At 51.7% G+C, this 24,884-nt stretch overlaps 1 protein-coding gene across 1 annotated transcript; it reads left to right on the top strand.

The window, feature by feature from the left end:
• The first annotated feature begins 2,299 nt into the window (after window positions 1–2,299).
• LOC140453834 (pro-interleukin-16-like) lies at window positions 2,300–13,922 on the top strand. Its single transcript, XM_072548719.1, has 3 exons — window positions 2,300–2,452; window positions 5,343–5,468; window positions 13,463–13,922. The coding sequence occupies exons 2-3, from the start codon at window positions 5,375–5,377 to the stop codon at window positions 13,621–13,623; spliced, it is 255 nt and encodes an 84-aa protein (XP_072404820.1). The 5' UTR covers window positions 2,300–2,452; window positions 5,343–5,374; the 3' UTR covers window positions 13,624–13,922.
• Window positions 13,923–24,884: the final 10,962 nt, after the last annotated feature.

The following is a 24,884-nucleotide window of genomic DNA, read 5'->3' as shown; positions in this document are numbered from 1 at the left end:
AGGGCGCTGGCCTTGGATTCAGCATCGCTGGTGGGCAGGACCTCACCAACAGCATGGTGACTGTAAGTCCCTCAGCACTGACCCTCCGACAGTGCCCACTCCCTCAGCACTGACCCTCCGGACAGTGCCCACTCGCCTCAGCACCTGCAGACCCTCCCACAGCGCCACTCCCCTCAGCACTGACCCCTCCCACAGCGCCCACTCCCTCAGCACTGACCCTCCGACAGTGCCCACTCCCTCAGCACTGACCCTCCCACAGCGCCCACCTCCCTCAGCACTGACCCTCCCACAGTGCCCACTCCCTCAGCACTGACCCTCCCACAGCGCCCACTCCTCAGCACTGACCCTCCCACAGTGCCCACTCCCCTCAGCACTGACCCTCCCACAGCGCCCACTCCCTCAGCACTGACCCTCTGACAGCGCCCACTCCCTCAGCACTGACCCTCCGACAGCACCTCTCTCCTCAGCACTGACCCTCCGACAGCACCCTCTCCCTCAACACTGACCCTCCGACAGTGCCCACTCCCTCAGCACTGACCCTCCCACAGCGCCTGCTCCCTCAGCACTGATCCTCCGACAGTGCCCACTCCCTCAGCACTGACCCTCTGACAGCGCCCGCTCCCCTCAGCACTGACCCTCTGACAGCGCCCGCTCCCTCAGCACTGACCCTCCAACAGCGCCCACTCCCTCAGCACTGACCCTCCGACAGTGCCCACTCCCTCAGCACTGACCCTCTGACAGCGCCCGCTCCCTCAGCACTGACCCTCCGACAGCGCCCACTCCCTCAGCACTGACCCTCCGACAGTGCCCACTCCCTCAGCACTGACCCTCTGACAGTGCCCACTCCCTCAGCACTGACCATCCGACAGTGCCCACTCCCTCAGCACTGACCCTCTGACAGCATCCACTCCTTCAGCACTGACCCTCCCACAGCGCCCCACTCCTTCAGCACTGACTCTCCCACAGCTCCCACTCCCTCAGCACTGACCCTCCGACAGTACCCACTCCCTCAGCACTGACCCTCCGACAGTGCCCACTCCCCTCAGCACTGACCCTCCGACAGTACCCACTCCCTCAGCACTGACCCTCCGACAGTGCCCACTCCCTCAGCACTGACCCTCCGACAGTGCCCACTCCCTCAGCACTGACCCTCCGACAGTGCCCACTCCCTCAGCACTGACCCTCCGACAGTGCCCGCCTCCCTCAGCACTGACCCCTCCGACAGTACCCGCTCCCTCAGCACTGAACCCTCCGACAGTACCCGCTCCCTCAGCACTGACCCTCCGACAGCGCCCGTCCTCTCGGCGCTGGACCCCATGACAGTGCCCGCTCCCTCAGCGCTGACCCTCCAGCTGTGGCCCCTCTCTCAGCGCTGACCCTCCAACAATGCCCACTCCCTCAGCTGACCCTCCGACAGCACCCGTTCCCCCTCGGCGCTGACCCTCCAACAATGCAGCCTCGCTCAATGCTTTGACCACTTCTTCTGCCCTTGAAGTGCGGGTGATGGGATCAGTGACATTAACGAGCTATCATTCCCGTGAATTTGCTAGCAGTGAATGCACAAAGCTATGGACTCAATTGAGATGTAGGACTGAGGAAGCCAGTAAACTATCTAGGGAAAGTCAGAGCTCTGTCCTACGTACGGACTTGGAGAGATTTTCTCATCCACCTGTCCAGAGATGGTATGGCACACCAGTGAAGTTGGTGGGCCTTGTTCTGAGATGGGGACACTACCACTGCACCATGAGGAGCCTCTCCTCCCTACATGTTCACGAAATATTTAACATCATGCATGCAGTATTGCCAAGAGATCTTACTGAGGTCTACAGATGCTGGAGATCAGAGTTGAGAGTGTGGTGCTGGAAAAGCGCAGCAGGTCAGGCAGCGTCCGAGAGCAGGAGAATTGAGCTCCTCGGATGCTGCCTGAACTGCTGTGCTTTTCCAGCACCGCACTCTTAACACTTGTATCAACCAGGGGTAAGAGGTCTGTACAGGCCTAGTGTCTCCTCCATACGACCTCAACTCTGGGATCAATCTCCTGAGTTGTCTCTGAGCTGCCCTCCAGTGCCACTGGCGCATCGCTCCTCAAACGAAACCTGCCCCCCGAACCTCCAGGCCTGCTCTTCCTGACCAGGGCTCCTCGGCAAAATGGCTTCCTGCTTTCTCTGTCTCCGTCTCTCTCTCTCTCTCTCTCTGACTTGTCGCAACGCCCTCCCTCCCCTCCCTGGACTCTCCGCACAGAGTCTTCCCGAACGGCCTGGCCGCCCAGGAGGGGACCATCGAGCGGGGGGGACCAGGTGCTGTCCATCAACGGGTCTGCTCAAAGACGTCAGCCACAGCGAGGCCCTGTCGTATCTGCACAAGGCCCGACCCGTCAGGCAGGCCATCGTCGTGATCCGAAAGCTGGCCGAACCCGAGAGGGCCGCCCCGCGCCAGGACCGTGCCGCGCCAGGTAACCACCTACCCCCTTCCCCCCCCCTGGTGGCTCTGGTCGAAGTCTTGCATGTGCCCCTTTCTGCCTCCGCCAAGATCCCTCTGTTGCCAAGAATCCCGCCTTTAACCCTGCATTCAAATCCGACCTTCCAAAATGAATCGTTTCGCACCTTCCTCGTTTGTAATCCCTAACCTAGTCAAGTCAATCTTAGAACATAGGAACATTGCAGTGCATTACAGGCCCTTCGGTCCTCGATGTTGTGCCGACCTGTGGAACCAATCTGAAGCCCAGCTATCCTACACTATTCCATTCTCATCCCTATGTTTAATCCAGTGACCATTTAAATGCCCTTAAAGTTGGCGAGTCTACTACCGTTGCAGGCAGTGCGTTCCACACCCCTACTACTCTCTGAGTAAAGGAACTACCTCTGACATCTGTCCTATATCTATCACCCCTCAATTGAAAGCTATGTCCCCTCATGTTAGCCATCACCATCCTGGGAAAAAGGCTCTCCCTGTCCACCCTCTCTAACCCTCTAATTATCTCATACATCTCGATTAAGTCACCTCTCAACTTTCTTCTCTCTAACGAAAACAGCCTCAAGTCCCTCAGCCTTTCCTTGTAAGACCTTCCCTCCAGACCAGGCAACATCCTAGTAAATCTCCTCTGCACCCTTTCCAAAGCTTCCACATCCTTCTTATAATGCGGTGACCAGAACTGTACGGCAATTCTCCAAGTGCGGCATGACCTCATGGTTCCGGAACTCAATCCCTCTACCAATAAAAGCTAACATGGTGGCTCAGTGGTTAGCACTGCTGCCTCACAGCACCAGGGACCTGGGTTCAATTCCATCTGTGGGTGACTGTGTGGAGTTTGCACATTCTCCCCCGTGTCTGCGTGGGTTTCCTCCGGGTGCTCCGGTTTCCTCCCACAGTCCAAAAATGTGCAGGTTAGGGTGGATTGGCCACGCTAAGTTGCCCAAAGGTGCATTAGTCAGAGGGAAGTGGGTCTGGGTGGGTTACTCTGCGGAGGGTCGGCGTGGACTGGGTTAGGCCGAAGGGCCTGTTTCCACACTGTTGGGAATCTAATCGAATCACACCGTATGCCTTCGTAACAACCCTATCAACCTGGGTGGCATGTTCTTCGCAGTTCCCCAGTATCAATCTTCTTTGTACCCCCACCCACAGCCACCCCGAGAGTAAGAGCACCCCCCCCACTCAGAGGAGGGGACCAAAGCAGCGCACAATGTTCTCGGGGTGGCCTCATCGAGGGCCTGTATAACTGCAACAATCACAAAGCATCCCCCCTGGTTCCTGCGCTCAAAACCTCTCGCGGTGAAAGCCAACAACACCATTCGCTTTCTTGATCGCGCGCGAGCTTAACCGTCCCTTGGGAAACGCGTGTCTCGCTCTCGAGAGTCTCGCTACGCGGCTGGAGGTCTGGAGTCACGTGGAGGGCCCAGACCGGGGACGGACTGAGACGGGGGAATGGCGTCACCCAGAGACCCGGGAGCAAGCGGAAGTCTTCCGACCACCGAAAGCAGTCGGTGGCCAAACGATGAAGGTGTTGGCGGTAGTTCTTAGGGGTCAAAGTGTATGGAGTTGGGGGCATTGTGAAAGGGGTGAACGGAGAACTGAGTTGAGTTGTCAGTCATTTTTGTATTGGATGGTGGACCCTAGAGGGGCAGGGTCAGATCGACGAGGGAGTTAAAGGAGGGGGCAGGTGAACTAGGCAAGTGAATAAGAGTTGGCATCAGCCATGAGCGCTTGGCATGGTGGGACAGTATTGATGGGCCAAATAGCCTACCAGCCCTCCAGGGTTGGCATGTTTGCTTGAGAAGGTGTTTGTTGAGCTGGTCATGCCATGTCAATGTAATTGCTTTGCGTCTGTCATTGTATCCAGGCCAGACCAGGGACGGGTGGAAGATTTCTGGCCCTGAACCATTTTGTGTTTGCTAACCATGGCTTGATAGATCAAAACAAAACCCTTCCCGATCAAATCCCAATCAGCGATGTCTTCCCAGTTCTGTCCTGGTGTGCTCTTGTGTGAATTCTCGTGCCTCAGAAAGCTTAGATTTTCTCAGCTTTGTAATGATCTGCTGATTGCTAATCACACACTTCTGGTCCGGAGTTTTATGAGCTCAACTTGTGCACGCAGGTAACTGAGCTTCCCCGGCACTGCCCTCAGCTCCCTTCCCAAAGAGGACCTGGATTTGCTTCCGAATGCGCCCACTTCTAAAACTGCCCCCAAATCTTTCTGTACCTGGGTTTGTTTAAACTGAAAATTTATCAAAGCTAAAAGGAAGTTAATGAGTTTTATTGTTTCCTTTTGCAATCCTTCCACGGTAATTACAAACAATCTTCCGTTAACACTCCAAGAGATTACCTGCTCTTTTTCACATATTCATAGAGTCATAGGGCATGGAAACAGGCCCTTCGGTCCAACTCATCCCTACTTTCCTATACTGAACTAGTCTCATTTGCCTGCGTTTAGCCCACATCCCTTTCCTATCCACATACCAGTTTTTAAACGTTGTAATTATACCTGCCTCTACCACTTCCACTTGTTCTATATATGCCTCTGGTGCCTTCCCCTCTCACTTTAAACCAATGCCCTCTAGTTTTGGACTCCCCTATTCTGGGGAAAAGACCTTGGTTCGTCACCCTGTCCATGCTCCGCATGGATTTAGAATGAAATGATTTATATATTGGATAAGTTCACTGTTCAAGAAGGACTTTCTGACCCTTTCCATTCCTAATCTCAGCACAATACCCCATATGCCACTAGTTTGAAATCCAAATTCCAGATGTTGTGTAATATTTAGGGAAATGGATCTCCAAGGCTGTGACGCATATGTTTTCTCCCCCATTTCCCTCCCTCACCCCGTCCTACCAACCCTCTGGGTCAGAGAGTTTGGGAGAGTTTGTCACCGTGGAGCTGATGAAGACAGATACAGGACTTGGCTTCAGTCTGGACGGGGGCAAGAGTTCGAGTCAAGGGGACAGGCCACTCACCATCAAGAAGGTCTTCCAAGGTATGAAGAACGGGCTTTCAGCTCCTCCCTTTAACGTTTACGGGGCTGGGGGTGGTTGGTGTTTCAATGTTTTTCAGTTCCACACAGCCAGAGACTTCATTCTTTCAAAGGGCAGTTCCTCTCTCCCCACAACTTAGAGGCTAAATCCCACACTTCCTCCCTCCCTCTCTCTCTCACTCGCTCTCTTTCCCTTCCCCCTTCTCCATCTCTCCCACACTCCCCCTCCCCTTCTCCGATGCTCCCTCTCTCCTTCCTCTTCTCCATCTCTCACTCTCTTCCCTCCCACTTCTCTATCACTCTCTCTCACTCTTTCCCTTCTCTTCTCCAGCTCTCACTCTCTCCCCCTCCCCTTCTCTATCTCTCACTCTCTTCCCCTTCTCTATCTCTCACTCTCTCCCCTTCTGTATCTCTCACTCTCTCCCCCTTCTCTGTCTCTCACTCTCTCCCCTCTCCCTTCTCTATCTCTCACTCTCTCCCCCTTCTCTGTCTCTCACTCTCTCCCCTCTCCCTTCTCTATCTCTCACTCTCTCCCCCTTCTCTGTCTCTCACTCTCTCCCCTTTCCCTTCTCTATCTCTCACTCACTCCCCCTTCTCTATCTGTCACTCTCTCCCCCTTCGCTATCTCTCACTCTCTCCCCCTTCTCTATCTCTCACTCTCTCCCCCTTCTCTATCTCTCACTCTCCCCCTTCTCTATCTCTCACTCTCTCCCCCTTCTCTATCTCTCACTCTCTCCCCATCCCCTTCTCTATCTCTCATTCTCTCCCCTTCTCTATCTCTCACTCTCTCCCCCTTCTCTATCTCTCACTCTCTCCCCCTTCTCTATTGCTCACTCTCCCCCTCCCCTTCTCTATCTCCCACTCACTCCTCCTTCTCTATCTCTCAGTCTCTCCCCCTTCTCTATCTCTCACTCTCCCCCTCCCCTTCTCTACCTCCCACTCTCTCCCCCTTCTCTATCTCTCACTCTCTCCCCCTTCTCTATCTCTCACTCTCCCCCTTCTCTATCTCTCACTCTCCCCCTTCTCTATCTCTCACTCTCTCCCCCTTCTCTATCTCTCACTCTCCCCCTCCCCTTCTCTACCTCCCACTCTCTCCCCCTTCTCTATCTCTCACTCTCTCCCCCTTCTCTATCTCTCACTCTCCCCCTTCTCTATCTCTCACTCTCCCCCTTCTCTATCTCTCACTCTCCCCCTTCTCTATCTCTCACTCTCCCCCTCCCCTTCTCTATCTCTCAGTCTCTCCCCCTTCTCTATCTCTCACGCTCCCCCTTCCCTTCTCTATCTCTCACTCTCTCCCCCTTCTCTATCTCTCACTCTCCCCCTTCTCTATCTCTCACTCTCCCCCTTCTCTATCTCTCACTCTCCCCCTTCTCTATCTCTCACTCTCCCCCTCCCCTTCTCTATCTCTCAGTCTCTCCCCCTTCTCTATCTCTCACGCTCCCCCTTCCCTTCTCTATCTCTCACTCTCTTCCCCTTCTCTATCTCTCACGCTCCCCCTTCCCTTCTCTATCTCTCACTCTCTCCCCCTTCTCTATCTCTCACTCTCCCTCTCCCCTTCTCTATCTCTCACGCACTCCCCCTTCTCTATCTCTCAGTCTCTCCCCCTTCTCTATCTCTCACTCTCCCCCTCCCCTTCTCTATCTCTCACGCTCCCCCTTCCCTTCTCCATCTCTCACTCTCTCCCCCTTCTCTATCCCTCACTCTCTCCCCCTTCTCTATCTCTCACTCTCACCCCCTTCTCTATCTCTCACTCTCTCCCCCTCCCCCTTCTCTATCTCTCATTCTCTCCCCCTTCTCTATCTCTCACTCTCTCCCCCTTCTCTATCTCTCACTCTCCCCCTCCCCTTCTCTATCTCTCACTCTCTCCCCTTTCTCTATCGCTCACTCTCCCCCTCCCCTTCTCTATCTCCCACTCACTCCCCCTTCTCTATCTCTCACTCTCTCCCCCTTCTCTATCTCTCACTCTCCCCCTCCCCTTCTCTATCTCTCACGCTCCCCCTTCGATTCTCTATCTCTCAGTCTCTCCCCCTTCTCTATCTCTCACTCTCCCCCTCCCCTTCTCTATCTCTCATTCTCTCCCCCTTCTCTATCTCTCACTCTCCCCCTCCCCTTCTCTATCTCTCACTCTCTCCCCCTTCTCTATCTCTCACTCTCCCCCTCCCCTTCTCTATCTCTCACTCTCTCCCCCTTCTCTATCTCTCACTCTCCCCCTCCCCTTCTCTATCTCTCATTCTCTCCCCCTTCTCTATCTCTCACTCTCCCCCTCCCCTTCTCTATCTCCCACTCACTCCTCCTTCTCTATCTCTCACTCTCCCTCTCCCCTTCTCTATCTTTCACGCACTCCCCCTTCTCTATCTCTCACTCTCTCCCCCTTTTCTATCTCTCACTCTCTCCCCCTTCTCTATCGCTCACTCTCTCCCCTTTCTCTATCGCTCTCTCTCCCCCTTCCCTTCTCTATCTCTCATTCTCTCCCCCTTCTCTATCTCTCACTTTCTCCCCCTTCTCTATCACTCACTCTCCCCCTCCCCTTCTCTATCTCTCACTCTCCCCCTCCCCTTCTCTATCTCTCACGCTCCCCTTCCCTTCTCTATCTCTCAGTCTCCCCCTCCCCTTCTCTATCTCTCACGCACTCCCCCTTCTCTATCCCTCACTCTCCCCCCCTTCTCCATCTCTCACTCTCCCCCTCCCCTTCTCTGTCTCTCACTCTCTCCCCCTCCCCTTCTCTGTCTCTCACTCTCTCCCCCTCTCCTTCTCTGTCTCTTACTCTCCCCTTTCTCTTCTCCATCTCTCACTCTCTTCCCCTTCTCTTCTCCATCTCTCACTCTCTCCCCCTTCTCTATCTCTCACTCTCTCCCCCTTCTCTATCTCTCACACTCTCCCCCTTCTCCATCTCTCAATCTCTCCCCCTTCCCTATCTCTCACTCTCCCCTTTCTCTTCTCCATCTCTCACTCTCTTCCCCTTCTCTTCTCCATCTCTCACTCTCTCCCCCTTCTCTATCTCTCATTCTCTCCCCCATCTCTTCTCCATCTCTCACTCTCTCCCCCTTCTCTATCTCTCATTCACTCCCCCTTCTCTGCCTCTCACTGTCCCCCCCTTCTCTATCTCTCACTCTCTCCCCCTCCCCTTCTCTATCTCTCACTCTCTCCCCCTTCTCTATCTCTCATTCACTCCCCCTTCTCTATCTCTCACTCTCTCCCCCTCCCCTTCTCCATGTCTCACTCACTCCCCCTTCTCTATCTCTCACTCTCCCCGTTTTCTATCTCTCACTCTCTCCCCTCCCCTTCTCTATCTCTCACTCCCCACCTTCTCTATATCTCACTTACTCCCCCTTCTCTATCTCTCACTCTGTCCCCCTCTCCTTCTCTATCTCTCACTCTCTCCCCCTTCTCTATCTCTCACTCACTCCCCCTTCTCTATCTCTCACTCTGTCCCCCTTCTCTCTCACTCTCTCCCCCTCTCCCTCTCTATCTCTCACTCTCTCCCCCTTCTCTCTCTCTCTCACTCACTCCCCCTTCTCCATCTCTCACTCTCTCCCCCTCTGCTTCTCTATCTCTCACTCTCTCCCCTCTCCCTCTCCATCTCTCACTCACTCCCCCTTCTCTATCTCTCTCTCTCTCCCCCTCTCCTTCGCTATGTCTCACTCACTCTCCCTTCTCTATCTCTCACTCTCTCCCCTTTTCTATCTCTCACTCTAACCCCTCTCCTTTGCTATCTCTCACACTCTCCCCCTTCTCCATCTCTCACTCTCTCCCCCTCCCCTTCTCTATCTCTCACTCTCATCCCCTTCTCTATCTCTCACTCTCCCTCTTCTCTATCTCTCACTCTGTCCCCTCTCCTTTTCAATCTCTCACTCTCTTCCCTTCTCTCTCACTCCCTTTTTTTCCTCTCTCTCCCTTCCCATTCCCTCTATCTCCACATCTCCCTCTTGCACCTACCTGCTTTCTTTCCCTCTCTCTCCTGCTCTGTCTCCCCTTCCCACAATCTCCCCATCTCTCTCCTGCCTTCCCTCTCTCTCTGTCTCTCTCTACTTCCCAATCGTTCTGTCTCCCACTTCATTCTCTCTCTCTCATTCCCCCCTCTCTCTCCTTCTCTATCTCTGCTTCTCTCTATCTCCCTTTCTTTCTCTTTTACCCCCTTTCTCTCCCTTCGCTCTCCTCTTCCCTCTTTACTCCCTCTTTCTCCTCTCTGTCACCACTTCTCTCTCCTTCCTCTGTCTCTCTTTTCCTTCTCTTTCTCTCCCATTCTCTCTCACCTCTTCTCTCTCTGTTGCCTTATCTCTTCCTTTTCCCCTCTCTCTTTGTCTGTCTGTCTGTCTCTCTCTTCCTTTGTCTTTCTCCCCTTTCTATCTCTCTCCCTCCCTTTCTTTCTTTCCACACTGTCCTTCACTTTCTCGCTTCCCCTCTTTATCTCTCCTTCCCTCTCTTCTGTTCTCTCTCTCTTTCTTTCTCTCTCCCCTTTTGTCTCTTCCTTTCTCTCTCTCTCTCTCTCTTTGTTGCTTTGTGTCCACTAATCCCTCCTTCCATCCCTTCATCGGCCCTCCCACCTCTCCCTCCGTCCTTCCCCAGTTCCCTCCACCCGCAGACCCAGTCACTCTGCCCTCGGGGTCGGGCGGTGGGAGGGAGGAGGCTCGAGGGGACGTTGTGGCCCTTGGGCCCAGGTTCTGTCTCACTGGCAGTGCCCAGCTCGGCTGACCTTTGACCCCTTGGCGTCGATAGGCCTCAGGCTTCGCAGTGGTCCAGCTCTTGGGAAGAATCCAGGTTTACATGACCACTCCCTCCCTCCCACCCCCTGGCAAAGTCGGCAGGGTCTCTCGTGACGCAAACTCTGACCTGTCCCATCCTGGGTGAGGCCCCCCCCCCCCCCCGTCATCATGTGACTTCCTCGTTCTGACATCAAGAACATCGTTGCTTGATCCCCATGTGGATCCATAATGGGATAGCACTGAGCTGGATTGGGCCGGTGAGGGAAGACAAGGTTGGGGGTGTGGGTGGGAGGGGTTGCGCTGGGAGCAGATGAGATGCCCCACCCCACCCTTTGACTTTCTCTATAAGGTCCTGGGGAGTGTTGCTGAACAAAGAGACCTTGGAGTGCAGGTTCATATCTCCTTGAAAGTGGAGTCACAGGGAGATAGGATAGTGAAGGCGGCGTTTAGTATGCTTTCCTTTATTGGTCAGACTATTGAGTACAGGAGTTGGGAGGTCATGTTGCGGCTGTACAGGACATTGGTTAGGCCACTGTTGGAATATTGTGTGCAATTCTGGTCTCCCTGCTATAGGAAGGATGTTGTGAAACCTGAAAGGGTTCAGAAAAGATTTACAAGGATGTTGGAGGATCTGAGCTACAGGGAGAGGCTGAACAGGCTGGGGCTGTTTTCCCTGGAGGTCGGAGGCTGAGGAGTGACCTTATAGAGGTTTATAAAATTATAGGGGCATGGATAGGTTAAATAGGCAAAGTCTTTTCCCTGGGGTGGGGTAGTCCAGAACTAGATGGGCATAGGTTTAGGGTGAGAGGGGAAAGATTTTAAAAAGACCTAAGGGGCAACTTTTTCACGCAGAGGGTGGTATGTGTGTGGAATGAGCTGCCAGAGGAAGTGGTGGAGGCTGGTACAATGACAACATTTAAGAGGCATTTGGATGGGTATATGAATAGGAAGGGTTTGGAGGGATATGGGCCGGGTGCTGGCAGGTGGGACTAGATTGGGTTTGGATATCTGGTCGGCATGGACGGGTTGGACCGAAGGGTCTGTTTCCGTGCTGTACATCTCTATGGGGGGTTGGACTGAAGGGTGTGTTTCTGTGCTGTACATCTCTATGGGGGGATGGACCGAAGGGTCTGTTTCTGTGCTGTACATCTCTATGAGGGGTTGGACCGAAGGGTCTGTTTCTGTGCTGTACATCTCTATGAGGGGTTAGACCGAAGGGTCTGTTTCTGTGCTGTACATCTCTATGAGGGGTTAGACCGAAGGGTCTGTTTCTGTCCTGTACATCTCTATGAGGGGTTGGACCGAAGGGTCTGTTTCTGTCCTGTACATCTCTATGAGGGGTTGGACCGAAGGGTCTGTTTCTGTGCTGTACATCTCTATGACCGAAGGGTCTGTTTCTGTGCTGTACATCTCTATGAGGGGTTGGACCGAAGGGTCTGTTTCTGTGCTGTACATCTCTATGACTGAAGGGTCTGTTTCTGTGCTGTACATCTCTATGGGGGGTTGGACCGAAGGGTCTGTTTCTGTGCTGTACATCTCTATGGGGGGTTGGACCGAAGGGTCTGTTTCTGTGCTGTACATCTCTATGGGGGGTTGGACCGAAGGGTCTGTTTCTGTGCTGTACATCTCTATGGGGGGTTAGACCGAAGGGTCTGTTTCTGTGCTGTACATCTCTATGGGGAGGTTGGACCGAAGGGTCTGTTTCTGTGCTGTACATCTCTATGAGGGGATGGACCGAAGGGTCTGTTTCTGTGCTGTACATCTCTATGGGGGGGTTAGACCGAAGGGTCTGTTTCTGTGCTGTACATCTCTATGACTGAAGGGTCTGTTTCTGTGCTGTACAACTCTATGAGGGGTTGGACCGAAGGGTCTGTTTCTGTGCTGTACATCTCTATGAGGGGTTGGACCGAAGGGTCTGTTTCTGTGCTGTACATCTCTATGGGGGGTTAGACCGAAGGGTCTGTTTCTGTGCTGTACATCTCTATGGGGGGATGGACCGAAGGGTCTGTTTCTGTGCTGTACATCTCTATGGGGGGTTGGACTGAAGGGTCTGTTTCTGTGCTGTACATCTCTATGGGGGGTTAGACCGAAGGGTCTGTTTCTGTGCTGTACATCTCTATGAGGGGATGGACCGAAGGGTCTGTTTCTGTGCTGTACATCTCTATGAGGGGTTAGACCGAAGGGTCTGTTTCTGTGCTGTACATCTCTATGACTCTATGACTGAAGGGTATGTTTCTGTGCTGTACATCTCTATGAGGGGTTGGACCGAAGGGTGTGTTTCTGTGCTGTACATCTCTATGGGGGGTTGGACCGAAGGGTCTGTTTCTGTGCTGTACATCTCTATGAGGGGTTGGACCGAAGGGTCTGTTTCTGTGCTGTACATCTCTATGAGGGGTTAGACCGAAGGGTATGTTTCTGTGCTGTACATCTCTATGAGGGGTTGGACCGAAGGGTCTGTTTCTGTGCTGTACATCTCTATGGGGGGTTGGACCGAAGGGTCTGTTTCTGTGCTGTACATCTCTATGAGGGGTTGGACCGAAGGGTCTGTTTCTGTGCTGTACATCTCTATGGGGGGTTGGACCGAAGGGTCTGTTTCTGTGCTGTACATCTCTATGACTCTATGACTGAAGGGTGTGTTTCTGTGCTGTACATCTCTATGAGGGGTTGGACTGAAGGGTCTGTTTCTGTGCTGTACATCTCTATGACTGAAGGGTCTGTTTCTGTGCTGTACATCTCTATGGGGGGTTGGACCGAAGGGTCTGTTTCTGTGCTGTACATCTCTATGAGGGGTTGGACCGAAGGGTCTGTTTCTGTGCTGTACATCTCTATGACTGAAGGGTCTGTTTCTGTGCTGTACATCTCTATGAGGGGTTGGACCGAAGGGTCTGTTTCTGTGCTGTACATCTCTATGACTGAAGGGTCTGTTTCTGTGCTGTACATCTCTATGGGGGGTTGGACTGAAGGGTCTGTTTCTGTGCTGTACATCTCTATGGGGGGTTGGACCGAAGGGTCTGTTTCTGTGCTGTACATCTCTATGGGGGGTTGGACCGAAGGGTCTGTTTCTGTGCTGTACATCTCTATGGGGGGATGGACCGAAGGGTCTGTTTCTGTGCTGTACATCTCTATGGGGGGGTTGGACCGAAGGGTCTGTTTCTGTGCTGTACATCTCTATGGGGGGTTGGACCGAAGGGTCTGTTTCTGTGCTGTACATCTCTATGGGGGGTTGGACCGAAGGGTCTGTTTCTGTGCTGTACATCTCTATGATTCAATGACCCTGTGACTCTGTGCTTTCAGGTGGGGCCAGCCATCAGTCAGGTTTGATCCAACCCGGGGACCAACTGGTTCAGGTCAGTGACCGTGACTACCGAGGCCTGACCTGCTACGAAGCCTGGACTCTCATCAAGGCCCTACCTCCGGGCCCCGTGAAGGTGGTGGTCTGCAAAATGACCTTTTAAACTGAGGAGGGTGAGCGGTGGCTGCTGAGGGGAAACACGGCCACCGCCCGTGTGGAGCCAAGGACCCGCTGGTGATCTGAGATAGCTGCCTTTGTCGTTGCCTGTTTTCTTCCATTTTGGTCTCACAGCCAATTTACCTGGAGGCCTCAGTGTCCAGGCAGACTCGAAAGGGACCTTTTGTTGGAATTTACTGGATATTTATCTCAAAAGGCCCAGAGGTGTGGTAGCTAAGTGATCAGTGGTGGGGACGGTTATGAAAAGCCGCCATTAGGCCTCAGGTAGGAATGTCTGTAGTTCTGAACCGCTCTCCCCGCCCCCCCCCCCCCCCACAATACTCCCCCAATCCCTCAGTTTCTATCGGACTTGTACAGGGAGCTCTGCAGTTACAACAGGACTGTCCTGAGTTCATAGGAAAGGGAGGATACGGCCCTTGACATCAAGACTGAATTTGACTGAGTGAGGCACCCAGAAACCCGAGCGAATCTGGGGTCTGTGGGATTCGAGGGGACAACGTTCTGCTGTCTGGAGTCATACCCAGCACGGAGGAAGAAGGCTACAGTCCGTAATCACAGTCCAGGACATCTCTGCAGGAGCTCCTCAGGGTGGTGTCCTAGGTCCAACCACCTTCAGCTGCTTCATCAATGACCTCCCCCCTCCGTCGTAAGTAGGGGATGATCATCGATGATTGCGCAGTGTTCAGCACAGTTCGCCCCTCCTCAGATACCGAAACAGTCTGGGTTCAAATGCAACAAGACCCAGGCTTGGGATGACAAGTGGTAAATAACATTCACACCACACAAACACCAGGCTATGACCATCTCCACAAGGAGACAGTCTAACCATCGCCCCCTCGACATTCAATGGTGTTACCATCACTGAATCCCCCCCACTATCAACATCCTGGGGGTTCCCATTGAGAGAGAATCTAACCATCGCCACCTTGATGTTCAATGGTGTTACCGTCACTGAATCCCCCCCACTATCAACATCCTGGGGGTTCCCATTGAGAGAGAATCTAACCATCGCCCCTTGATGTTCAATGGTGTTACCATCACTGAATCCCCCCCACTATCAACATCCTGGGGGTTACCATTGAGAGAGAATCTAACCATTGCCCCCTTGATGTTCAATGGTGTTACCATCACTGAATCCCCCCATTATCAATATCCTGAGGGTTACCATTGAGAGAGAATCTAACCATCGCCCCCCTGAAGTTCAATGGTGTTACCATCACTGAATCCCCCCACTATCAACATCCTGGGGGTTACCATTGAGAGAGAATCTAACCATTGCCCCCTTGATGTTCAATGGTGTTACCATCACTGAATCCCCCCATTATCAATATCCTGAGGGTTACCATTGAGAGAGAATCTAACCATTGCCTCCTTGACGTTCAATGGTGTTACCATCACTGAATCCCCCCCACTATCAACATCCTGGGGGTTCCCATTGAGAGAGAATCTAACCATTGCCTCCTTGATGTTCAATGGTGTTACCATCACTGAATCCCCCCCACTATCAACATCCTGGGGGTTCCCATTGAGAGAGAATCTAACCATCGCCCCCTTGACGTTCAATGGTGTTACCATCACTGAATTCCCCCCACTATCAACATCCTGGGGGTTACCATTGACCAGAAACTGAACTGGACCCAGCCATAAACACACAGGGGCTACAAGAGCAGGGTCAGAGGCTGGGAATCCTGCAGCGAGTAACTCCCCTCCTGACTCCCTCCCCAAAGCCTGTCCGACCATCGACCAGGCATGAGTCAGGAGGGTGAGGGAATACTCCCCACTCGCCCTGAATGGGGGCAGTCCCAGTTCCAGGCCTTATAATGGTCTGGGAGGTGTGTGTGTGGGGTGTGGGGGGGGGGGGGGGGCAGTGGGAGTGTCAGAAATCCCTTCATCATCCAAGGGAGGAAAGTGGAAATCTGGGAAATCTCTCTCTCTCGCTCACCCCCTCTCTTCAAAACAAAATTGGCTACGTTGGCGTTGGGGAGTTTGTAAATTTGTGAGGAGATGGTTTAAAGATTATGGAGCAAATATAGTCAGGTGGGATTATGGTACAGATCAGCTCGAGCTGATTGGATAGACTCGGGCTGATTGGCCTGTTCCTCTCCATCAGGCTCTGGAGGAGCATGTTTTAAATTAATTTGTCTATTGGGCATGGGCGTTGCCAGTTGGGTCAGCCATCATTCCCCAGAGGGCAGGCAAGACGGACTGCTGAGGGTCATAGGTCATCTGTAAGCCCAGGCCGGGTGAGGATGACGGATTCCCTTCACTGACGGGCGTTTGTGAAGCCTACAGGTCTTTACAATAATCAAGAATATTCACGCCATCGCCAACCTTTTGACGCCAGGTTTTTTAATGAGTTTGAATTTCACCGTCTCCTCTGGCGAGATTCGAACTAGCATCCCCGGGAAGTTTAATTCCGAAGTCTGGGCTTTGTCGTTCGCCATTGTCGTCTGATCCTGTTTTCTGTGAGGGGTGGGCTGAAGGAAGATAAGGAGAAACTTCTTCAGCCAGAGAGTGGGGGATCAATGGAATTCACTCCCACAGATGGCTGTGGAGGCCTGGTCATTGAGGACATTTAAGACGGAGATAGGTTTTAGCGAGTTTTGAGAAGATTGGTAGCTCAGGTTGAGGTTCTGGATGTAGGTTTGCTCGCTGAGCTGGAAGGTTCATTTCCAGACGTTTCGTCACCCGACTAGGTCACATCTTCAGTGGGCCTCCAGGCAAAGCACTGTTGATGATTCTTGCTTTCTATTGATATGTTTGGGTTGGTGATGTCATTTCCTGTGGTGATGTCACTTCTTGTTCTTTGTCTCGGGGGTGGTAGATGGCGTCAAACTTGTTGTATTTGTTGATGGAGTTCTGGTTGGAATGCTTCTAGGAATTCTCGCACGTGTCTCTGTTTAGCTTGTCCTAGGATGGATGTGTTGTCCCAGTCGAAGTGGTGTCCTTCCTCATCCGTATGTGAGGATACGAGTGAGAGAGGGTCATGTGGTTTTGTGGCTAGTTGGTGTTCATGTATCTAGGGGGCTAGTTTTCTGCCTGTCTGTCCAATGTAGTGTTTGTTACAGTTCTTGCACGGTATTTTGTAAATGACATTAATTTTGCTTGTTGTCTGTATAAGGTCTTTCAAGTTCATTAGCTGCTGTTTCAGTGCGTTGGTGGGTTTGTGGGCTACCATGATGCCAAGGGGTCTGAGTAGTCTGGCAGTCATTTCCGAGATGTCTGATGTAGGGTGCAAATCAGTAGCGCAGGCCCATTGAAGATGTTAGGGTGACGAAACGACTGGAAATGAACCTTCCAGCTCAGCGAGCAAACCCACATCCACATCCATAGATAGGTTCTTGGGGATTGAGGGTTACGGGGAGAAAGCGGGAGAATGGGGTTGAGAAGTGTGTCAGCCATGATTTAATGGCGGAGCAGACGTGATGGGGCTGAATGGCCTAACTTTTGCCCTGATAGTCTCCTGGTTCAGAAGAGATTTACCAGGATGTTGCCGGGGTCTGAGTTATCAAGAAAGGCGGGAACATTTTTCACTGGAGTGTCGGAGGTTGGCGGGGTGGGGGGGGGGGGTAACCATCTAGAGATTTATAAAATCGTGAGGGGCACAAATAAAGTTGACGGTAGGTGTCTTTTCCCCGGGATGGGGGATTTCGAGACCAGGGGCACATTCTTAAGATAAGAGGAGAAAGATTTTCAAAAGACATGAAGGGCAACTTTTTTTACACAGAGGGTGGTTAGTGTGTGGAATGAATTTCCTGAGGAAGTGGTGGATGTGGGTACAGTGGGTACATTTAGTAGACATTTGGGTAAGTACATGAATAGGAAAGGTTTGGAGGGACATTGGCCAAGTGCAGGCAGGTGGGACTAGTTTAGTTTGGGATAATGGACTGGTTGAGCCAGAGGGTCTGTTTCTGTGCTGTATGATTCTGTAACTAAAAGGACTTGGTTATGAAGATTGGACAGCAGACACTCTTGTTTAAAAGCAGAAGGAACAACTTTTTTCGAATCCTGTGGCCCTATTGAACTGTGTTTCCCCAGCAGTTTTCCTTAACATCATGTCTGTTTGTGTCCATCCATGTGTGTGAGTGTGTGTGTGTGCGCGCGTGCAAGGGTTTGGAATTCCAGTGAGTAGATTTATGTTTGGAAATTCGTACTTCTGTTTACCTGTGGTTAAAATTGATTCATTTGTAATAAACTGTAATTTTTACTAAGTATGGAAACCCCATCTGTGTTTTCTGAGTCCTTTGGACAGCCAAACCGGGGACTGTTGAGCGTTTTGAGAACGTAAGGAACAGAAGCAGGAGGCGGCCATCTTACCCCTCGGGCCTGCTCCGCCATTCAATAAAGATCATGGCCGACCTTTCTCACGAACTTGGCTCCACTTACTCCGCCCGCTCACCCTAACCCTCGATCCCTTTACTGCTCCAAACTCGTTCTTTTTTGTCTTGAAAACATTTAATAAGGCAGCCTCAACTGGGCGGGGACTCCCAGAGATTCCCAACCCTCTGGGTGAAGAGGTTCCTCCTCAGGCTCAGTCCGAAATCTGCTCCCCTCCTTATTTTGAGTCCAAACCCCCTCATTTCAGTTTCACACCCTCCAGTGGGAACAACCTCCCTGTTTCGATCTTATCTAGTCCCTTCATCATTTCAGATGTTTCTATGACAACCACCCCCCCCCATTCTTCTGAATTTCAATAAGTAGAGTCCTAGTCAAGTCATTAGGCAACCCTCCCAACTTCGGAATCAATCTAGAGTTTGTACATTCTCCCCGTATCTGCGTGGGTTTCCTCCGGGTGCTCCTGTTTCCTCCCACAATCCAAAGATGTGCAGGTTAGGGTGGATTGGCCATGCTAAATTGTGCCATAGTGCCCAGGGATGTGCAGGTTAGGGTGGATTGGCCATGCTAAATTGTCCCATAGTGCCCAGGGATGTGCAGGTTAGGGTGGATTGGCCATGCTAAATTGTGCCATAGTGCCCAGGGATGTGCAGGTTAGGGTGGATTGGCCATGCTAAATTGTCCCATAGTGCCCAGGGATGTGCAGGTTAGGGTGGATTGGCGATGCTAAATTGTCCCATAGTGCCCAGGGATGTGCAGGTTAGGGTGGATTGGCCATGCTAAATTGTCCCATAGTGCCCAGGGATGTGCAGGTTAGGGTGGATTGGCGATGCTAAATTGTCCCATAGTGCCCAGGGATGTGCAGGTTAGGGTGGATTGGCGATGCTAAATTGTCCCATAGTGCCCAGGGATGTGCAGGTTAGGGTGGATTGGCCATGCTAAATTGTCCCATAGTGTCCAGGGATGTGCAGGTTAGGGTGGATTGGCCATGCTAAATTGTCCCCTAGTGCCCAGGGATGTGCAGGTTAGGGTGGGTTGGCCATGCTAAATTGTCCCATAGTGCCCCAGGGATGTGCAGGTTAGGGTGGATTGGCCATACTAAATTGTCCCATAGTGCCCAGGGATGTGCTGGTTAGGGTGGATTGGCCATGATAAATTGTCCCGTAGTGCCCAGGGATGTGCAGGTTGGAGTGGATTGGCCATGCTAAATTGTCCCATAGTGCCCCAGGGATGTGCAGGTTAGGGTGGATTGGCCATACTAAATTGTCCCATAGTGCCCAGGGATGTGCTGGTTAGGGTGGATTGGCCATGATAAATTGTCCCGTAGTGCCCAGGGATGTGCAGGTTGGAGTGGATTGGCCATGATAAATTGTCCCGTACTGCCGGGATGTGCAGGTTAGGGTGGATTGACCATGCTAAATTGTCCCATAGTCCCCAGAGATGTGCAGGTTAGGGTGGATTGGCCATGCTAAATTGTCCCGTAGTGCCCAGGGATGTGCAGGTTAGGGTGGATTGGCCATGCTAAATTGTCCCATAGTCCCCAGGGATGTGCAGGTTAGGATGGATTGGCCATGCTAAATTGTCCCCTAGTGCCCAGGGATGTGCAGGTTAGGATGGATTGGCCATGTTAAATTGTCCTATAGTGTCCAGGGATGTGCAGGTTAGGGTGGATTGACCATGCTAAATTGTCCCATAGTCCCCAGAGATGTGCAGGTTAGGGTGGATTGGCCATGCTAAATTGTCTCATAGTGCCCAGGGATGTGCAGGTTAGGGTGGATTGGCCATGCTAAATTGTCCCGTAGTGCCCAGGGATGTGCAGGTTAGGGTGGATTGACCATGCTAAATTGTCCCATAGTCCCCAGAGATGTGCAGGTTAGGGTGGATTGGCCATGGGAAATTGCCCCGTAGTGCCCAGGGATGTGCAGGTTAGGGTGGGTTGGCCATGCTAAATTGTACCGTAGTGTCCAGGATATGTAGGTTAGGTATATTAGTTAGGGGTAAATGTGGAGTAATAGGTTAGGGGAATGGGTCTGTGTGGGTTACTCTTTGGAGGGTCAGTGTGGACCTGTTGGGCCGAATGGCCTGTTTCCACACAGTCGGGACTCTGAAAAAGAATTCTCGCATATCTCCTCAGCACCGCCCTCCAATATTTCCTTTCTCAAGTAAGGAAATCGAAACAGGATGCAGGACTCCAAGGACTCCAGGCCTCACCCTAGACAGCGCCAGCATATTTTTGATTCAACCTTTATGGTGGCAACGCAAGTCAATAGAGTGGTCAAGAAGGCACACGGTAGTCTATCCTTCGTTGACGGGGTATTGAGTACAAGAGTTGGCAGGTCATGTTCCAGTTGTACAAGACTTGGTTCGTCCACATTTGGAATACTGAGTACAGTTCTGGTCACCACATTACCAAAGGATATGGATGCTTTGGAGAGGGTGCAGAGGAGGTTCACCAGGATGCTGCCTAGTATGGAGGGTGTTAGCTCTGAAGAGAGGTCGAGTAGATTAGGATTATTTTTTATTGGAAAGAAGGAGATTGAGGGGGAGCCCTACAAAATCATGAGAGCTATAGAGGTATAGGGCGGAAAGCAAGAAACGTTTTCCCAGAGTGGGGGGACTCGATTACAAGGAGTTCAAAGTGGGAGAGGAAAAGTTCAGGAGGGATATGCGTGGAAACCTCTGTGGTCTTCCTTCTAGCGGAAGGATGCTAGGAAACCTGAAAGGGTTCGGAAAAGATTGACAAGGATGTTGGAGGGTTTGAGCCACAGGGAGAGGTTGAACAGGCCGGGGCTGTTTTCCCTGGAGCGTCGGAGGCTGAGGGGGTGACCTTATAGAGGTCACGAGGGGCATGCATAGGATGGTGGGTGCCTGGAAGGTGTTGCCAGCAGAGATGGTAGGGGCGGGGACGATAGCGTCATTTAAGATGTATCAAGACGGATACATGATTGGACAGGGAGCAAAGGGATACAGATCCTTTGAAAATAGGCGACAGGTTTAGATAAAGAATCTGGATTTGTGCAGGCTTGGAGGGCCTGTTCTATTTTTAATGTCTGTGCTGACCCTGAGAGTAGGGAGAGCCCCCCAAGTGTGCCTTGGGGTGAATAAGTTGCGTCTCAGTGCGAAAATTGTCTATCCACTACCCCTCCTTTTTTCTTTAGACTCGATTCCCTACAGTGTGGAAACAGGGCCCTTCGACCCAACACCGACCCCTCCGAAGAGTAACCCACCCAGACCCATTTCCCTCTGACTAATGCACCGAACACTTACGGGACAATTTAGCACGGCCAATTCACCCTGACCTGCACATCTTTGTGACTGTGGGAGGAAACTGGAGCACCCGGAGGAAACCCACGCAGACACGGGGGAGAATGTGCAAACTCCACACACACGGTTGCCCAAGGGTGGAATCGAACCTGGTGCTGTGAGGCAACAGTGCTAACCAACTGTGCCACCCGTTGTAGATTTTCCAGTGTGGGGGAGACAATCCCACTGAGGACTGAGTCAGACTGATTTGTGATCAACCGAAAGGCTACCCAGGGTTGGGGTCAGGTGGGATGGGGGAGGTTTAGATGGGAGAGCGCGGAGTTACATAGAAAATATTGACTCTGGAGCTGATCTTCCACTTTCCCGACGTCCCTTCCTGGCTAAAAACAAAAATCTGTCTCGTTCGCGCTCTCTTCATTTTTGACCGACCTCTGATGGCAGTGAAGTGATGCTGCAGGCCATTCGGGCCGTCTTTTCTGCGCTAGCAGACCTTTGCTCACCCTCGCACTTCACCCATTTGAGCTTGGGACCCTCCAAAAAGGGGGAGAGGATCTTGCAGGATAGTGAGCTTCGAGAAGATTTGTAGCTCAGGTTAAGGTTCGGGATGTAGCTTTGCTCGCTGAGCTGGAAAGTTCATTTCCAGACGTTTCGTCACCATGCTAAGTAACATCTTCAGTGGGCGAAGCACTGTACACGATTCTTGCTTTCTGTTTATATGTTTGGGTTTCTTTGGGTTGGCGATGTCATTTCCTGTGGTGATGTCACTTCCTGTACTTTTTCTCAGGGGGTGGTAGATGGGGTCTAACTCGATGTGTTTTGGTGACAGAGTTCCGGTTGGAATGCCATGCTTCTAGGAATTCTCGCGCGTGTCTCTGTTTGGCTTGTCCTAGGATGGATGTATTGTCCTAGTCAAAGTGGTGTCCTTCCTCATCTATATGTCAGGATACTAGTGAGAGAGGGTCATGTTGTTTTGTGGCTAGTTGGTGTTCATGTATCTAGGGGGCTAGTTTTCTGCCAGTTTGTCCAATGTAGTGTTTGGTACAGTCCTTGCACGCGGTAGCCCACAAACCCACCAACACACTAAAACAGCAGCTGATGAACTTGAAAGCTCCTGTACAGACAACAAGCAAAACTAATGTCATTTACAAAATACCGTGCAAGAACTGAGGAAGGACAACACATCCTAGGACAAGCCAAACAGAGACACGCATGAGAATTCCTAGAAGCATGGCATTCCAACCGGAACTCTATCACCAAACACATCGACTTGGATCCCATTTACCACCCACTGAGAAAAAGAGCACGAAGTTACTTCACCACAGGAAATGACATCACCAAAACAAAGAAACCCAAACATATCAATAGAAAGCAGGACTTATCAGCAGTGCTTTGCGTGAGGCCCACTGAAGATGTTACTTAGTAGGGTGACGAAATGTGTGGAAATGAACCTTCCAGCTCATCGAGCAAACCTACATCCAGGGGTTAGCGGTCTTTACCTGCGGGATGTAAGCAGCGAGGTGGGGAGGGGGAAGGGGAGTGGGTTTTAAGGTCCACCTCAGGATCGGATGGCTGCATCTGGTGCTGCCCCCAACAGGTCGGATGCCCAGTTGTACAATCCGTGCCAACCGCCCAGGGGGCTGCGGGCAGTGTGAGTGGGAGAGAGGCTCTTGGACCATGTGATAGGTACCATAGTTCTGAGGGACCATTGCTGACTCTCTTATACCTCACTGGTCAGACTCTGAACCTAGTCTTTGACAACCAATATGTACAAGTGGTGGACATGCGCTTACAGTTTGCTGGGTGGGGGGGGGGGATTGGAGTTAATAAAATTCTTTACACCTCCCTTTTTCATAAGACCATAAGACATAGGAGCAGAAATTAGGCCATTCAGCCCATCGAGTCTGCTCCACTATTCAATCATTGCCGATAAGTTTCTCAACCCCATTCTCCCACTCTCTCCCTATAGCCCTTGATACTCAAGAACCTATCTATCTCCGTCTTCAATATCCTCAATGACCAGGCCTCCACAGCCTTTTGTGGCAGTGAATTCCATAGATTCCCCACTCTCTGGCTAAAGATGTTGTTCCTTATCTCCATTATAGAGTCATAGAGATGTACAGCATGGAAACAGACCCTTCAGTCCAACCCATCCACGTTGACCAGATATCCCAACCGAATCTAGTCCCACCTGCCAGCACTTGGCCCGTATCCTCCAAACCCTTCCTATTCATATACCCATCCAAATGCCTCTTAAATGTTGCAATTGTACCAGCCTCCACCACTTCCTCTGGCAGCTCATTCCATACACGTACCACCCTCTGAGTGAAAAAGTTGCCCCTCAGGTCTCTTTTTTTATATATCTTTCCCCTCCCACCCTAAACCTATGCCCCTCTAGTTCTGGACTCCCCGACCCCAGGGAAAAGACTTTGTCTGTTCACCCTATCCATGCCCCTCATGATTTTGTAAACCTCCATAAGGTCACCCCCTCAGCCTCCGACGCTCCAGGGAAAACAGCCCCAGCCTGTTCAGCCTCTCCCTGTAGCTCAGATCCTCCAACCCTGGCAACATCCTTGGAAATATTTTCTGAACCTTTTCAAGTTTCACAACATCATTCCAAAAGTGGCCTAACCAATGTCCTGTACAGCTGCAACATGACCTCCCCAATTCCTATACTCAATACTCTGACCAGTAAAGGAAAGTATACCAAATGCCACTTTCACTATCCTATCTATCTGTGACTCCACTTTCAAGGAGCTTTGAACCTGCACTCCAAGGAATGATAGGTGTCTTTTCCCAAGGATGGGGGATTTCAAGAATAGGGAACACATTTTTAAGGTGAGAGGAGAAAGATTTAAAGACACAAGGGGTGTATTTTTTTATATATACAGAGGGTCGTTTTGCTGTGGAATGATCTTCCTGAGGAAGTGGTGGATGTGGGTAAAGTTACGTTTGGATAAGTTCATGAATAGGAAAGGTTTGTCGGGATGCGGGCCAGGAGGAGTTAGATGGGACTAGTTTAGTTTGGGATTATGGTCCGAAGGCACTGGTTGGACCAAAGGGTCTATACAGACTCTATATAGCTCAAATCCTCCAACTTCCTTGTAAATCTTTTCCGAACCCTTTCAAGTTTCACAACATCTTTTCGGCTGTGCCCTTGGTTCCTCGTCCCTCCTGCCAATGGAAACATCTTCCCAATATTCATTCTGCTTATGGTGAAAGAAGTTCTGGGATTTACATATCAATGAACTGAAACCCATTGCAAGTGATTAAAGACTTAACAGCTATTTAGGTTTATTCAAAACATTGCATCAGTTGTATGGCACTGGGATCTTTTGCTATAAATTCTGTGTGTTATGCATCCTGCCCCACTATTTCCTTGCAGGAGAACTGCCCTGAGAGTTATTGACACCAAATAGACCTGTTGGTGTCGTGCGAGGTTCAACTTTACGGCAAGTGCTTGTGAAGGCGGGTGGGAATCCACTTTGCGGCAAGAGGTCGCGGGTGGGCTGCCGATCGATCCACCTTACGGCAGGAGGTCGAGGGCAGCCGCGTTGTGCTCGTTCACTTCGGGAAGGGGGAGGGGCAATCCACTTGACGGCAGCCGCGCAGTGCTCTTTCACGGCAGGAGGTCGCGGGCAATCCACTCGA

Source organism: Chiloscyllium punctatum, chromosome 28 (assembly GCF_047496795.1).
Source record: "Chiloscyllium punctatum isolate Juve2018m chromosome 28, sChiPun1.3, whole genome shotgun sequence".
Classification (NCBI taxonomy): Eukaryota; Metazoa; Chordata; class Chondrichthyes; order Orectolobiformes; family Hemiscylliidae; genus Chiloscyllium; species Chiloscyllium punctatum.
The sequence above is the reverse complement of the archived record's forward strand: the minus strand, read 5'-3'. Positions and strand labels throughout refer to the sequence as shown.

Bases quoted from the DNA above. Each gene is read 5' to 3' on its own strand.
- LOC140453834 (XM_072548719.1), top strand. From the start codon at position 5,375: ATGAAGACAGATACAGGACTTGGCTTCAGTCTGGACGGGGGCAAGAGT. The intron at 5,469-13,462 runs GTATGAAGAACG...CTGTGCTTTCAG, and splicing joins CATCAAGAAGGTCTTCCAAG to GTGGGGCCAGCCATCAGTCA.